We start from the raw sequence: 16,780 nt of genomic DNA, 5'->3' as shown, positions 1-16,780 counted from the left end.
GACGTTCTTATGTATAAACGAAGAGGGATTGTATATGTAAATACATGAACCCAGCCGGTAAGACTCATCACTTGAAGTTTTAATGTACACATTCAATACCAATCACGCATAGTAACACATAACCATGACACACAGTACACATGCTCTCTTTGTTTTATACATAAGAACGTCCATAAAAAGTCTTCTTAATTCATATATTTAATATGTCTGACAAATAGCTTACAATCAGTTTACACGAAAATTTGTATAGTCCCCCCAAATATGCTAGCTCCTGGCAAAAACCTTCCATTCTTTCTTTGATAGCAGGCATCACTGTTATTTACTCAAAATACGTAAAAAATTAGATGAGTTTATCCCTCATAAGAATTGGATCCATCAAATCAAACTCTGAAAATGGGAAACAAAAAATACTATGTTGAAACTGATTAAGATGACCTAATGAAAAAAATTTGGTTTGGGATCGGGCTTTCCTGATATATTCCACACGTTTAACTCACTAGATTTTGTTTATTGAGGGAAAAGATAATTTTTGTCAACAATAACCTGATTTTACCCTGATAAAGTCCTTATGGTACTTCAGATACATTAAGAAAATATTCGAGCCAGAGCAAATTAAATTTATTCTTATAGTTGGGTAAATGTACCGGATTTTGATAATGCGAGAAGGCTAATTCTATTAAAAAGGGTTCTTTTGTTGTAAAAAAAACAGAGGAGTTTTCCGGTTCCGCAAAAATCCGCAAGACCTTCTGCACGCGTTTTTGGAAAAATTTATCTCTATAATTTACCATCCTATTTTATAATCATTTACATCTTTTTTGAGAATTTCAACTTCATTCCTTCATTTTTCGAAAAGATATTAGAAAGAGGAAATATGAGGCTACTACGGTTTTCTTGAGATTTTGAGATTATTTTGCTAGGTTCAGGATTCGACAACAGTCAAATTTGATGAAGAAATTGATAAAAAACAATCCTTTTTTTAGTGGTTTCAATCCGTTTTGTAGAAGCAGAGATATTCAAGAAATCGTTGCCAAAGAAAAGAAGAGATAATATGTCCCAAAACCGCGTACAGAAGGTCGTACGGATCATTGCGAAATCGAAAAACTCCTTTTCTATATTATTTACAAAATAAGAAACGTAATTTTTTTTAAATTTGCCTTCTCCCAAAGTTTACCGAATTGCGATTATCAAAAGTCGATAAATTTACCCAACTATTAAAAGAAAAACATACATGTATATTTTTTGTTCATATTTCCAATAGAGATAAAATCAAATAACCTAAAATACAAAATTTGCAAAATTTTCTTATTTTCTTCAGATTCAGGTGCACGAAAATATAATAGTAGGGAAAGTTTGCTCCGTCCCTAAACGAGTCTATTTAAAACCTGATTATAACAGATTTTAAATATACATTCATTAGGTTACATTTTCGCTAATTTAAAAAACGTATTTCTCATTTTTGTTGCGACCTAAAACATTAGAGGTACCTGTTAGTGTAAAGAGAAAAAACAATAATGCGCTTCCTAATTTTTCAAATTCTGCTGTGTTTTCATTGATTTTAATTCAAACTTTTTAAATAAATACCAAATTTTTGGAAATATAAAGATTTTTTAGACTAGACATTTTTTATATATCTATTCTGTTACATTTATATTGAATTCTGAAAATCTAATCTTTGAGAAAAATAATCAAAAGTTTTGCCTGTTGCCAAATCATTGGTTAAGCTTTTGACTACAAATTATTGGTCAAAAGTGGTTTTGACAGACGTTTCTGGTCAAAACTTGTTTTAATCGCCAGAAACGAACAGTCATCTCGGTATTTGATAGTTGGGATCAAAACAACTCAGCCATTAAAACTCCCACAAAAACAACCTGACACAAAAACAACCCGGTGAAAAAAAAACTCGGTACAAAAACAACTCGCATTAATCCTGCAACTGCCTTCACTCACTAATCTACGGGTTGGCCATGCCTTAATTAGAGTTAGTAAAATCTGCGTGTTTTTAGTCCTTGTGTTAACTAACTCTGTGATAAGTAAACAAAAATCAGTGAGTCACTTTAAACTGATTTTTTTCCAGTAAAAAATACTTTTAAAAAAATCTTTGATAAGGATGTTCATAAAGTCACCTAATTAGTCCATTTCCGGGTGTCTGTCCATCTGCACGTTATTCAAAAAAGAAATTATAGCGTGCTTAGGACGTGAAAAGTGAGTTTAAGTTCGTAAATGAACAACATAGATCAATTGGGTTTTGGGTCCGTAGGATCCAGCTTCTATACCGTTTGAAATTTAGAAATAAAAAAGTTAAAATGTAAACAAAAGTTAAAATGTATTTAACTACGATTACAGTTTTTATATTGTTAACCTTGGATATTGAGTTAATTATAGTGTAGACTGGAAGTTACTCTAACAATATCTCATGTTTATTTCATTCAAATACTAGTATTGTGAATCTCTAGAGTGAATATAAATAATACTAGTAGTGAATTTGTAATTTTAATAGATAATAAAATATTATATGTGATGGTTTATTAAAAATAATATTTAAATACTATACAATTAATTATTATCGTAAAATTGTGTGCGTATAAATTAAAAGTAAGCAAATATTTTTGTATGTTATACCATTATGAAAACCAAAAATTGCAAAAAGTTGGCTGCGAAATGTTATTTGCATTGCAAGTTATTCAGAGTCAATGCAAAAGAATAATCTTTTTTTTTTGTTAAGAGGTTTTAAATTATGACGGAGGTTATACTACACGTATAATTGCAATAATTTTGATCATTAATTTGGTCCTTATCCTTAAATTTTTACTTATACTTACATTTTTCACTTACATTTTATAACTTTCTGCATATTATTTTTTTAACTAATACAGAGTGTCTGAATAATTTATTTTTATCTAATATATTGTTTCACACTTAATGGGGAATTTCCATGATGATTAATTATACCATTTCTATAGGTGAAATAATATTAAACTTTTGTGGAATTATTATAAATAGCTGTTAAGTATTATAAAGTATAAACAAATATCAGCAACAATTGTCCCACGGGAACATACTATCGGGATAGAAAGTATGCTATGTGTTAATCCATATGCTATGTGTTAATTTTATCCAAATCCGTTTAGTATTTTTTGCGTGAAAGAGCAGCAAACATCCATCCATCTTCTCAAACTTTCACGATTATAATATACTAGCTTGATACCCGCCCGCTTCACTGAGCTTACAAGTAAAAATCACCGCTTTATAGCCTCCACCTCTCTTGATCTCACTTATTCCCCTTTCATAACACTCGAAGGAATTGCTACAAACAGCTTAAATATTTGCACAGTTTTCCATTTTTTTTAGTGTAATATGGTCATTATTTATTGAGTATATCAGAAAAGAAGATAATGAATTGTTTGCTATTTACTATTATACATTTTTACAGAAATGTTTATTTTATGGTTTAAAATAATTATCATAGATGGAGCAGTAAAATGTCAGAATAAATATAATTTTTAGAATTTTTGTTTTAAAAATATCTTTATAAATTATAGCTCATGTGTTATTCTGATGTATGAACTATATTTCTGAACAGTTTCATTCAAATCCATTCGCTAGTTTTGCATGAAAGCGTAACAAACAAACAAACATCCTTGCTTTCACATCTTTAATATACTAGAGTGATACCCATCCGCTTCGCTGGGTTTAAAAGTAAAGATTGATAAAGATTGCTCTCGCTTTTCCCCTTTCTATAACACTCGAAATAATGGTATGGATTGTTTAACACAGGTAAAATATATGTACGGTTTTCTATTTTTTTAAATGTATATTATAATAGTCTATATTGCCGTATAGTTTCATTATAAACCATTCGCTAGTTTAAGCGTGAAAGTGTTACAAACAAACAAGCAAACAAAAATGCTCACTTTCGCATTTATAATATATAGAGATAGGGATATCAGATAAACTTAAAAGATATCTGATCTGACTATCAGATGGGTGAAGTTCGACCATATACCATCTCATGTACTACCATACAATTAAAAAATATATTGACCTTTTAATAAAAACTGTCTTTCAAGATGAAGACAAAAGATAAATATATTTTATGAATGAAAACCAGATTGTGTTTTTAATATTGATTTTTTTTATTCATCGATTATATCATAAAAGATGGCCTTGAAATATTTTATATTGACTATTTTTACAGAAATCTGTAATTTATGGTAATATAAAATTAAATTCATTTTTAAATTTTTATTTAAATTAATATATCTATATAAATTATATCTCATGTGTTATTCTGAAGTATGAGCTATAGGTATTGCCGTATAATTTCATTAAAAACCATTCCCTAGTTTAAGCGTGAAAGTGTAACAAACAAACAAGCAAACAAAAATGCTCACTTTCGCATTTATAATATATAGAGATAGGGATATCAGATAAACATAAAAGATATATCTGATCTGACTATCAGATGGGTGAAGTTCGGCCTTATACCGTCTCATGTACTACCAAACAATTAAAAAATATATTGACCTTTTAATAAAAACTGTCTTTCAAGATGAAGACAAAAGATAAATATATTTTATGAATGAAAACCAGATTGTGTTTTTAATATTGATTTTTTTTATTGTTTACAGGTTTTTATGTAAATATGATTGAAATACTCATTGGCTTGGTAGGGGTCATACTTGTGGTACTATACGTACGTTTGGAACTACCCTTAAGAAGGATAAAAAAATTAACTAGTGCCATACCCGGTCCAAAAGGACTCCCATTGGTTGGAATCTTATTTGATATAACAAAAGACAAAGGTACGGTAAACTAATTAAAGTATTTAAGAAAAAATAGCCCGAAAAAATTTCTGTAATAGTGATATAGAACTTTAGAACTCAAACAACTCCCCTATAGTCGACAAACTCAACCCGACCAACTACAACTACAACAAACTCCACCCAACTATCAATATTTTCGGTATATTTTTTCCGAGATTATTATTCCGAGTATATTTTTTCCCAGTATCGAGATATTGAAAACGAAAAAAAATATAGTTTCATAAATAGTAGTTATATTCAAAAAGTTAACTACAGTAAATCTGTCAACACTATAAAGAATTCTATCGAATATTATCATACATTGCTCTCTCTTGACCATTGTGTCAAACATCTCATGGTAACAGCATACAAAGGAAATTTAACTATGTTGGCGGTTGTACAATTCACTTCTGGATTAAAAGTAAATATTCGTCAAAAAGTAATATTTGCTTATTGTTTCTTCGTAAACTAAATGTTCAATTACATCTTATTTAGGTTCAAAGCATCTCTTATTTGTTTGTTTACATAAATCAATTTTTGTTTTTTTTGCAAATTTCATTTCTATAGCAAAAATTCGAACTAAAAATGTTTAAAAATGTCTACAAAAATAGTATGGATTCCTCCTATCCTTTGCGTGTTAGATATCAACAACTTAAAAAGTTAATACCAGCTTACAGAGACGGTCGCCAACCCTTGTAGCTCAGTTGCTTAAAGCGTAACCAATTTCGTTAGCGGTATGCCTAGGGTAGCGGGTTTGATTCGTGCCGTCACAACAAAAATTAATTTAATTATTAGTTGCGATGCGCTGGTGTAGTACATGGTATATGCATGAAGGAGGTGCACTCAGCCTCTCAAAATAATTGAGGAGCTGATAAATGAAATTATCAGCGAAATTGGTGGTTAACACATAGATGGTATCACAATGGGCTCTATAGCATGTGTGTCCTTCGTAGACAGCCAATAAAACCTAACCTTACCTACAGAGACGGTCAATGATCGTAAAATTTTTTTTACAGATTTATGTCGTTGTAAAGCACATATTCTGTGCAAAACTATTGTCGCGGGTCGTTTGAAATACCTTAAATTTTGGAATAAATTTTGAGATTTTGCAAAATAATCTGTGTTTTTGTTAGCTTTCGATTGTGGCTTTACGTTTTAACCCCCTAAAAATTTGGCGTTTCATATTTCAAAAAGCGCAGAATTTTTAAATTCAAGAAAAACGTTCAAACGCCGTACGTAGTCTTTTTCATTCTCATGTACCTCCACTTTCACATCCAGAATTGAAATTTGGAAATTAATTTACTTAGGCATATAAATACTTATCCTGATCGTTTTATGGAGAGAAAATATAGTTTTTTGGTTGTGAAAGTGAAATTCTCGATACGAACTAGAAACTATTAATTTTCGCTTTTAACATGCATTAGAAAATTTATTTATAACAAGTGAAAACAAACATTTGACATAGTTAATTGTTCAAATACCTATCATAGACAGTGTTGATTACTCTATCATATTGCACATACATACATGTCACATATACATAACTGATATTCCCATATAATACATACTATACAATTTACGCCTAATTTGCGCCCTCACATCACGGGTAAACAGTGATGTTTCCGAAAAAAATGTTTCAAACAAAAGTTGGTTCTTTTTTTATAAGAAATATTTTTTACATTTAAATTTTTGTTCTATCTCTAAAGGTTTACAAGATGGGTCCTACGGACTCAACACCCAATTGACTATGTTGCTCATTTACGAACTCGACCCTACTTTTTACGTCCTGAGTACGCTGTAAAAATTTCAGCTTGATATCTTTTTTCGTTAAAATACATATTATCATGAAATAAATTGGTTGAAAAGAAATTTTTTCGAAATTTGAAAAAAAAAAAATAACTTGAAATTGAAAATAGTCCGGCCTAATGGGTAATCCAGCACTGCCCGCGTTTTTGACAGTTTAAAAAAGATTTAAAATTTAATTTAAGCTTTTGGCAAGAAAGCGTGTGTATTTGTCAAATAAATGCAATGAAATAAAAAGAAAGGTCAAATGGTTTCGCTCTGAATGATCGATTTTGGTCAATTTTTGATCAAAGTATACCAATTAAATGATAGAGTAGATAAAATTTTTTGTTATGGGCGAAGCAAAATCCGTTCATCTGCTTAGAAGATACGATACTAAGGACAGACACAGAGAAACGTTAAATACTCCTCTTTGTTAGTCGCTGTTTAATAAGAATTGGACATTCTAGTGGAATAATACAGGGTTTTTTTTATAGATGCGTTAGGATATTTGTGGAAGAGCACACAAACCTATGGCCATATCTTCAAAATCCCAATATTAGGACGCCTGGCAATCAATATGAGCAATCCAGAAGACATAGAGGTAATATGGTTAAGTATATTAAATTTCTGTTATATTATTAAGGTAAAAATACATTCGTTTCACCCAAGAAATTCTATTAAATATTAATTTTTTTTTTAAATCTTCCGCAATACATTGTCGTACGTACAGTAGCTCCATCACGCTGGAACTAGATTTGAAAAATATCAAGCTATTTGATTAGGTATATTAATCTACAAACAATGCGATGAAATGTGGTGAACCTCATTTTTTTGTGGTAATGATAATTCATAATTTGGAGCCAAAAAATGAATAATTATGATACGGTAAAATTATTCAGATCTGCTCTAAATCATTTGTAGTTTTTAAATTTTAATGTATTGATGACAAAAATAATTTTTAGTATTTTTTTAAAAATAGATAAAGTTAGAAAAATGATGTTTTACTACAAAATGGTACAAACATCGGAAATGCTAGTCGGATAAAAAGAGTTCTTAGGGAGTCCTCAATAACAGCTCCGATTTTGATTTTTTTTTTTAATATTTTTTTATTTATTGTTTAAAATCAGAAACCTTTCAAAGAGGGTAAATTATCTGGATTGGGATATGCAATGTCCCGACTGGTATATCAACGCCTAGCCTAAACCGCTAAGGATAGAAATATGAAATTCTAAGAGGACATTGATTTTATACTGTAGGTGTCATTTTAGAAAGGATTTTTCGAAATTTATCTCCTGAAAAGGTGAAGTAGGGGATGAAAGTTTGTATGAAAAGGTATACAAATCTTCATTTTTGAGCTCTCTACTTAACACATTTTCTGTCACCTGATTCTTATTCACCTAGAATGCTACATTATCACCGAATAGAGAACGCTACATTATCACCGAAGAGTTTTATTTTATTTTCATAAAAGTTGCGGTTCCGCACCACAAGCTAAAATTTTTATTGTTATTAAATTAAAATACATTTTTTGTGGAAAAAAATTACGCAAGGGTGATATCTGTATATAAGTTGCACTTTTTGACTGTCATGTTTTTCTTTTATAATCTTAGAGCTACGAGCGAGCTCTTTAATTTCCACTCATATTATGTGGAATGCTGATTTATAACCACGGTGTACATGTAATCGCCAATAAGCAATAGTCAACGAATAAATAAACATACAGTAAAACAAAATTTTTTAGTTCTGGTACTCAAAATTGATAGTTTCTCCTCCGATAAAATGATAGTATCTCATCCATCTGCCTTAGATTTGGTAAAATATTTCGTTAAACAGTTGTCTTATAGATAATAACAGTTAATAAAGAAATCTGACGCAAAGTACAAAATCTTACTCCGGACTAATCATATCCTGTATATTCTATTATTATACCATGTATATATGAAATATACATAGTATTATAAGTTTAGTCCCAAGTTTGTAACGCCTAAAAATATTGATGCTACAAAAAAAAAAATTGGTATAGGTGTTCATAAAATCACCTAATTAATCCATTTCCGGTTGTCCGTCCGTCCGTCCGTCCGCCCGGCCGTCCGTCTGTGGTCACGATTACTCAAAAACGAAAAGAGATATCAAGCTGAAATTTTTACAGCGTGCTTAGGACGTAAAAAGTGAGGTCAAGTTCGTAAATGAGCAACATGGGTCAATTGGGTCATGGGTCCGTAGTACCCATCTTGTAAACCGTTAGAGATAGAATAAAAGTTTAAATGTAAAAAATGTTCCTTACAAAAAAATAAACAACTTTTGTTTGAAACATTTTTTTGTAAACATCACTGTTTACCCACGAGGGCGTTAATTAGGTACAAATTTTATTGTATGTATTAATATAGGAATATCAAAGTGAATATCTTTTGTTATTTACATGACGTCAAAAAAAACAAACGATTGCGCATCAACACTTGCGCATTATATGAGAATATCAGTTAAATATGTCAGATATGTATGTATGTGAAATGTGACAGAGTTATCAACACTGCCTATACATGGTATTTCAACAATTAACTCAGTCAATTGTTTGTTTTCACTTGTTTTTAATAACAAATTTTTAAAATTTAAATTAACACTTCAGTAAGATACGTAGGAAAAACGCACTGGGTCATAAGGTCAAAAGATGAAAGCTTCGCATACGAAGTTTTGGATATCAGCTATAGTTATTAATAAAGCAATCAAAATTATACAGAAAATAAAACAAAAAATATGATGTAGATAGTAAAGAAAAATGTAAAAATTTTAAGGTTCTTTTGAAAAATAATGAGATCTTGGAGAAGCCGTACACAACAGCAAAATTTTTTAGACCTTGGCTAGGAAATGGCTTGCTCTTAAGTAGAGGTAATAACATGTTATAAAACAACTCGTAATATTACTTTTACAAAATATTTTGACGTTTTTTTAGGATCTTATTGGAAACACCAAAGAAAATTAATAACACCGACATTTCATTTTAATATATTAGAAAAGTTTTACGAAGTTTTTAATGAACAAGGTCAAATCTTAATCGAAATATTAAAAGAAAAAGCAGATGGGAAAACAAATATAGATATTTTCCCGTACATGCAATCTTTTGCATTAGATGTAATTTGTGGTAAATCAATTAAATTTTAGACATCCTATAGTAGAGAGATTTATACCATAAAATTTATATCTCGGAATCCATGACTAGTCAATGAATTTTTATAAAATCTATTGGACTGTATTGTTAAAATCTGGCATAAAGAAATTTAAAAAAAAACTGTGCGATCTTGCCCAGAGAGGGTGCGATATTTCGAAAAGTCAATACTTGTCGAATTATTTGTGATTGAAATTTGGAGTATTTAACACCAAATAATTGCAAAATTTGACATTTTTTGGAAAAACTATATTGCACACTTACGAAGTACTAATAAAAACCTTGAAAATCCCAAAAGTTTCAAGTCATTTGCATGAAAATGGACAGAGTTATAACGTAAACAAATTTTCTCGAACATTTCTGTTTATTTTGTTTAATTCAAAAACTGATAAATTTACCACCGGACCTAAAATTAAAACTGGCAACATGCTCAAAAAGTTCTAGCAGTTTCGGATACCTATATTTTTTGAAATATTGCAATTTAAATGTAAATTTTTTTTCGAAAAATACTAAATAATAATGGGGGTTTAACCTCCGTTTTTGCGACGCATGTCTAATCACAGAGGCGACCCACATCATTATTTGTTAATCTTTATTTATTAAATTACAAACATATTTACAATTACATTTTTGATGTGGGTGGAGTCGGTTACTTCGTTCTTATCCAAGCGATGACAATGTGATCAATTCTGCACTCGCATTAATTATAAATTGTTCCCACTGCCGCTGCCTTAGACCGCTCGGCCATTTAGGCTCTCGAAAAATACAAAAAATTTCTTTATCGTTAAATAATTCGAAAAATAAAAAAGCTACAGAAAAAATTTTGAAATTTTTTTTGCATTTTAATTGCAAAAAATATATATCCGAAACTGCTAAAACTTTTTGAGCATGTTGCCAATACCTAAATAAAGGAAATTGGAAAGTGGCAATAATTTTCGTTCCCGTGGTAATATTCATCAGTTTTAGTACTGAATAAAACATAAAAAGAAATATACGAGAAACGTTGTTTTCATTAAAACTCAATTTTCATGCAAATAACTTGAAGCTTTTTTCATTTTCATTATTTTTTAAATCCCGAACTAAAAAAAGGGGTGTTATAAGTTTGACCGCTATGTGTGTCTGTCTGTTTGTCCGTGGCATGGTAGCGCCCTAGCGGATGAACAATGAATTTAAAGGTAAATCAACAGATAGTGTTCTTAGCACGTGCGAGTTTTTGGTAAATATGTTTCAAGTGCGGGTTTAGGGTTCCGTACCCAAAAGAAAACAAAAATCTGAGCGACGATCTTTAAAATGTTTTAAGGGAAAACTTAATGGAGACTGTTCTTATACATGTTTCAAGTACGAGTTTAAGGTTCCGTACTCGAAAAATTTGTCGGTTTTTTAAATTTTGTAAATTTTATTTACAAAATAAATGTTATAATACTTTAAAAAGTGTTCGATATAATACTTCCTTCAAAAACCTTTAAAATTTTTAAAAATCTATCAAATTTTTACTTATTTGACGTTAAATACTCCGAATTTCAATCATCAATAACTTGGAAAGTGTTGGCTTTTCGAAATATGCTTGAATGACTTTTTTTGTCTTAGAGTTAATCCTTCTACCGATTCCCGTTGTCGTTTTTAGCATAAATTTCTATTGTTATAAATAATAAATAAAGGAGAAAACGTTGAAGCATCGATAGCTCATCATTATTTCGGATTTTTCCCCAATTTTACCAAAATGTGTGTGTATAATATGATATTTTTAAATTTTAGAAACTGCTATGGGCACAAAAGTTCACGCGCAGACAAAACCACGAAGTGCTTACGTTTTAGCGGTACATAAGTAAATAAAAATATACCACCCATAAATTTTAATGAAACTGTAATGATTGTTATCTATGTTCCAGTATGGCAAGGATTATTGTTGAAAGAGTTTTAAGTGCCATTCAACAAATAGATTTCTTATTTGCTTTTACTGAAAATGGACGCACTCAAAGAAAAGCATTAAAAGTGTTAAAAGAATCAACTGACAAAGTAAGTTAATATAGTCACTATACTGGGTGTTCCAAACCACCCGTCCAGGCTGATTATTCTGAATAGTTTTTAAAAAAAATTGAAACGAAAAAACACGTATCAAATATTTTTTGAAACTCTATCTAACCATACCAAAAACACCCTCCACCCTCAACCCCTGTTAGGGGTAGGGGGTGTAACTTGAAAAAATCAAATGGAAACCCCTATTTTTTTCTGCAGATTTGGATTCTTCAGAAGAAAAGACAAACATTTTGTCTAAGAAATTTTTCCCGATTTTCGGTAGATCGCGCTACAATCGACAAAAATCGTTCTTTTAGATTTGGCATAAGAGTTGCGCCGTTCAATGACAAAAATCAAAACGAAAAAGTAAAAACACAAACACACAGAACCAAAACAAAAACAAAACAAAAGCAACACAAAAGTTAGAAATTCAACGAAAATAAAAGAGAAGCGAAAATGTCGAATTGCGGTAATTGAGGTAAACCACTAGACAATTGGGAGGATACTAAATAAAGCTCTTAGAAAGAATTAGATATGAATCATTTTAGATTTAAATTTTTTTCAGACTTTCCAAAATAAAAAAAAACATTTTTACAAAAATAATTTTTCTAAATCATAATAAAATATGAAAAACAAAACAGAATAGTCTTTTCTTCAAAAAAACAAAAACAAAATTGAAAATAACTATTCTCGACTCAAAAAACTTTTCTCGCCTTCACTTGAACTGCAATTCTTATGCCAAATCTAAAAGAACGATTTTTGTCGATTGTAGCGTGATCTACCGAAAATCGGGAAAAATTTCTTAAACAAAATGTTTGTCTTTTCTTCTGAAGAATTCAAATCTGCAGGGGTTAAAAATAGGGGTTACCATTTGATTTTTTCAAGTTACACCCCCTACCCCTAACAGGGGTTGAGGGTGGAGGGTGTTTTTGGTATGGTTAGATAGAGTTTCAAAAAATATTTGATACGTGTTTTTTCGTTTCAATTTTTTTTGAAAACTATTCAGAATAATCAGCCTGGACGGTTGGTTTGGAACACCCAGTATATTCCAGAAATTTGACAACTTTTGGTAATATTTGTAGTTGATTCGAAAACGTCGAGATGATTTAATCAAGGAATCTGAAAATAAGTCAAATGAATGTCAAGATGATACTGTTGGTACTAAAAAACGCCTAGCATTTTTAGACTTAATGCTTCACGCGCGAAATATGGATGGTACTCCGTTAACCAATGAACAAATCAGTGATGAAGTATCAACTTTCACAGCTGCTGTACGGTTAAAAAAATATTTATACTAATGAGATCTTATACTAAAGGAAATTTTTATTAAAAACAACAAACACACTTTAAGACAACCAAAATTAATAATATGGATGACCAAAAAGTTACTACTCATTAAAAAAAAAATGTACCTGCTTCTGCACTCTGAGAGCCTACACTTAGAGTTACCGTTCCGAATACAAGACGGCTGAAGGGTGTATCCAGCGGAAATGAGGATTGTTATGCCCATGGCCCATGATCACAGCATGCTGTAATCATGGGCCTAGAGATAACCCACGAGTAGAGGGGGATTATTACAAATACGAATTCCTGCATGTCACATTTTTGAATTCATTCAACGCGATTGTGCTTTTAAAATTCATTAAATTATAAAGTTAATTTGATTGATCTCAGTAGCCATATATGGGGTAGGTCTCATATATTGTTATGATTTTTAATGGTTTGTTAAGGTAGTACGAACGCATAAGTAAGTTTAAACTTCTGGTTGAAATTATTTGTACCTTATATTCAACTTTGATGAAGAATTTTGTTATAACTTCATGAATGTAGACGAAAAACCATAATCAACATTTTCGAAATATCAAAAGCTAAATAATTAAACAAAATTTTCAATTTTTGATATTTTGAAAATTAATCTAGACATCGAAAAATTTATTTTTACTTTTTGTCTTATATTCTTAAGTTATGACATAATTCACCATCAAAATTGAAAATTCATGTACATATTTTTTAAATTTATGTTCCTACCATCCATCCTCGCTCATAAATCCTTAATTAGTCAGATACAACTAGTTTTTTTTTCAGTAATTTATTAAGGTTTTAACATAAAATAGTGTTTTTTTTTTGCTTTCCATTTCCAAAAATGCCGAGGCGCTCGTACATCCTTAAGGTTTTACATTGTAATTTATATATAATAGAAAGAGTTAGAAAATACTAAAAAGAAAAAAACAGTCAATTTTTGGTAATTATTTTTACAGAAAGTATATGTTATATGCATAAAGAAATATAAAAGTTAGTTTTACATGTTATATGCATAAAGAAATCTAAAAATGGGGAAGATTTAACTATAGTACTGTCTATTAATCTTTTGGGCTAACCAATAATTTTTTAATTTTCCTTGATGAAGGTTTCGTTTAATTTTGAATTACAATATTTCGTCACTTATAGGGCCACGATACGACGGCAACACAGTTAGCTCTTCTATTCTACTTACTATCCAAAAATCAACATATTCAGGTAAAACCATCACAAAATATTTTTAGAAATACAGGAAAACATTAAGAAAGTATTATGAAATTTACAGGAAGAAATTTATAAAGAACAATGTGATATTTTAATGGGTGAAAATCGTGATCCTACATTCCAAGAAGTACAAGAAATGCATTATTTGGAAAGAACAATTAAAGAAGCCCAGCGTTTATTACCGAGTGTGCCACTTTTTAGTCGTCAAGTAACTAAAGATTTACAATTGAAAACAAGTAAATTTTAATGTAAAAAACAGAAAGCAAAGTTTTAACTAAACTTTTTTCAGATAATTACATTGCTCCAGCAGGATCAATACTAACCGTACTCACGTTTGCTTTACATCGGAATCAAAATATCTATCCAAATCCTGAAAAATTTGACCCAGATCGTTTTTTGCCAGAAAATTTACGGAAAAGAAATCCATATTCATTCGTTCCATTTAGTGCAGGTCCCAGAAATTGTATAGGTATGGCAATAATTTACTTAATAAGAATTTATTAAGCTTAAAATTTATAATCATAGGTCAAAAGTTCGCTATGCTTGAAATGAAAACAACTGGAAGTAAAATCTTACGAAATTTCAAAATACTACCAGCATTCGAGGCTGACGGTAGGCCTTACGAACCAGATCTAAGAGCGTATATTGTATTGACAGCTATAAATGGTATTCAACTACGTCTCGTTCCCCGAAATTAAGTTTAATTAATCATGATTGTATAAATCTGTAGTTTCGTAAACGCGTACATAGTAGCAAACTTCATCGTCAAAGTTCCGTTTACATAGTTAACATGCTTAATTTCATATGTATTTTTCAGTTTGTAAAAAACAGTTTGATAAAAATAAATTTTTAAGGTTTTTAATATTTACTATTTTTTCAACTGATGCTTCATTCTCCATTAATACAATCATTCTTCATACAATCATCCTTTCAAAGTATTTCTCCATTAATATGGATGCAAGTTTAAATATTAAATATTTGTCGGACATAAATATCGTGGGCAGTCGAATTAATGGTTTTTCAGGCAAATTGAAGAGGACATGATTTGAGCTTTCAAAAAGGTTAGATAAAGGCTCGTTTGTTATCTTATATACGTAGAAGCAATTTCCTTATGTTGCAAAAAAAAAATATTGTAGGCTCCTCGTTGATATTTTTTAATTGAATTGCGGATTAGTATCCGTTCATTTGTTGATGATTGGCGGGCAATTACGGCCGATCATTGGCTAATAAATGTTATTCAATCAACGATCGTGAATTGTCCCAACATGGGGCTAAGATACCAGTAAAGCATTGGCCTAAAATGTCAACCAAGAATCGACCATGGATACCAAGCAGGCATGAGCCTTGAATACCAGCCAAGCATAGGCCTAAAAAATACCAGCCAAGCATAGGCCTAGAATGCAAGTCAAGCTTGGGCCTAGAATGCCAGCCAAACATCGGCTTAGGATACCAGCCAAACATGGGTCTAGAATGCCAGCCATGCATCGGCCAAGGAATGGGCCGAAAATGGCAGCCAAGCTTGAGACTATAATTCCAGCCAAACATCTTCCAGAGAACCGCCAGCCTAGAATATCAGCCAAGCATCCGCCGGAGATGCCAGCCATGTTTCTCGGCCTAATTTTCCTTGACGGGAGACTCATAATTGATAAAATAAATAAATACTAGACGAAATTATTATTTTCATTAAATTTTGGTTCGAATAATTTCTTTGATACATATTTTATGTAAACATTAGTTAATATGAATTATAAACAATAGAATTTCAAGACTTATAAATAAATGACCCAAGGCGTAATGATTAGCACTTTGGACTCCCAATACAATGGTCGTAGATTCAAAAGCCAGCAACCATAATCTCAAATCAAGTATAATTAAATAATTTGTACATCAAAGTAAGTAACAACAGTAAATGATAGAGATAAGTGCAACGTAACGCCTAAGATTGACTAATGATTGTATGATAATGCCTTGCCAAGCATGACAAACAAGTATCGTTTACCTATCGTTGCCCAAGCATTCCAACCAACCATGGACCAAACATTTGATCCAATGACTAGCCGATAATAAGTTAATCATTGGATTAAATTTTTACTGAAATACTTGGCCAACGACCGGCCGATCCTTGTTTGCCATGCTTGGTAAGGCGTTATCATCCAATCATCAACCAGTTTTAGGCCAATGATTGGGCCAATCATCGACCGATAATAGGCTAATCATCGGATCGAATGTTTGGCCTATGGTCGGCTGAAATGCCTGGCTAACGATAGGCCGATGCTTGTTTGCCATGCTTGGCAAGGCGTTATCATCCATCCAATCATCAATAAGTCCTAAGACACTGATTGGGACCAATCCTTAGTCGATGGTTGAACATTGGCCGCCATTTGTGGTCTAATATACAGCCGATCATCATTCTTTGTATGGGTTATAGATTAATCTTTATTAAAAACTTTAGTGCACATCCTTCGTTCATCCCCTACCTGGCCCTTTTATT

At 30.9% G+C, this 16,780-nt stretch overlaps 1 protein-coding gene across 1 annotated transcript; it reads left to right on the top strand.

The window, feature by feature from the left end:
- Positions 1-2,565: 2,565 nt before the first annotated feature.
- Positions 2,566-15,102, top strand: LOC123300795 (cytochrome P450 4d2-like). Its single transcript, XM_044883446.1, has 12 exons — positions 2,566-2,592; positions 4,629-4,802; positions 7,082-7,188; positions 9,380-9,473; positions 9,538-9,726; positions 11,506-11,575; positions 11,640-11,766; positions 12,849-13,037; positions 14,215-14,283; positions 14,351-14,525; positions 14,579-14,758; positions 14,815-15,102. Exons 2-12 carry the CDS (start codon positions 4,643-4,645, stop codon positions 14,985-14,987), a joined length of 1,533 nt encoding a protein of 510 aa, XP_044739381.1. The 5' UTR covers positions 2,566-2,592; positions 4,629-4,642; the 3' UTR covers positions 14,988-15,102.
- The last annotated feature ends 1,678 nt before the right edge of the window (positions 15,103-16,780 follow it).

Source organism: Chrysoperla carnea, chromosome 5, assembly GCF_905475395.1.
Source record: "Chrysoperla carnea chromosome 5, inChrCarn1.1, whole genome shotgun sequence".
NCBI lineage: Eukaryota > Metazoa > Arthropoda > Insecta > Neuroptera > Chrysopidae > Chrysoperla > Chrysoperla carnea.
The sequence above is the reverse complement of the archived record's forward strand: the minus strand, read 5'-3'. Positions and strand labels throughout refer to the sequence as shown.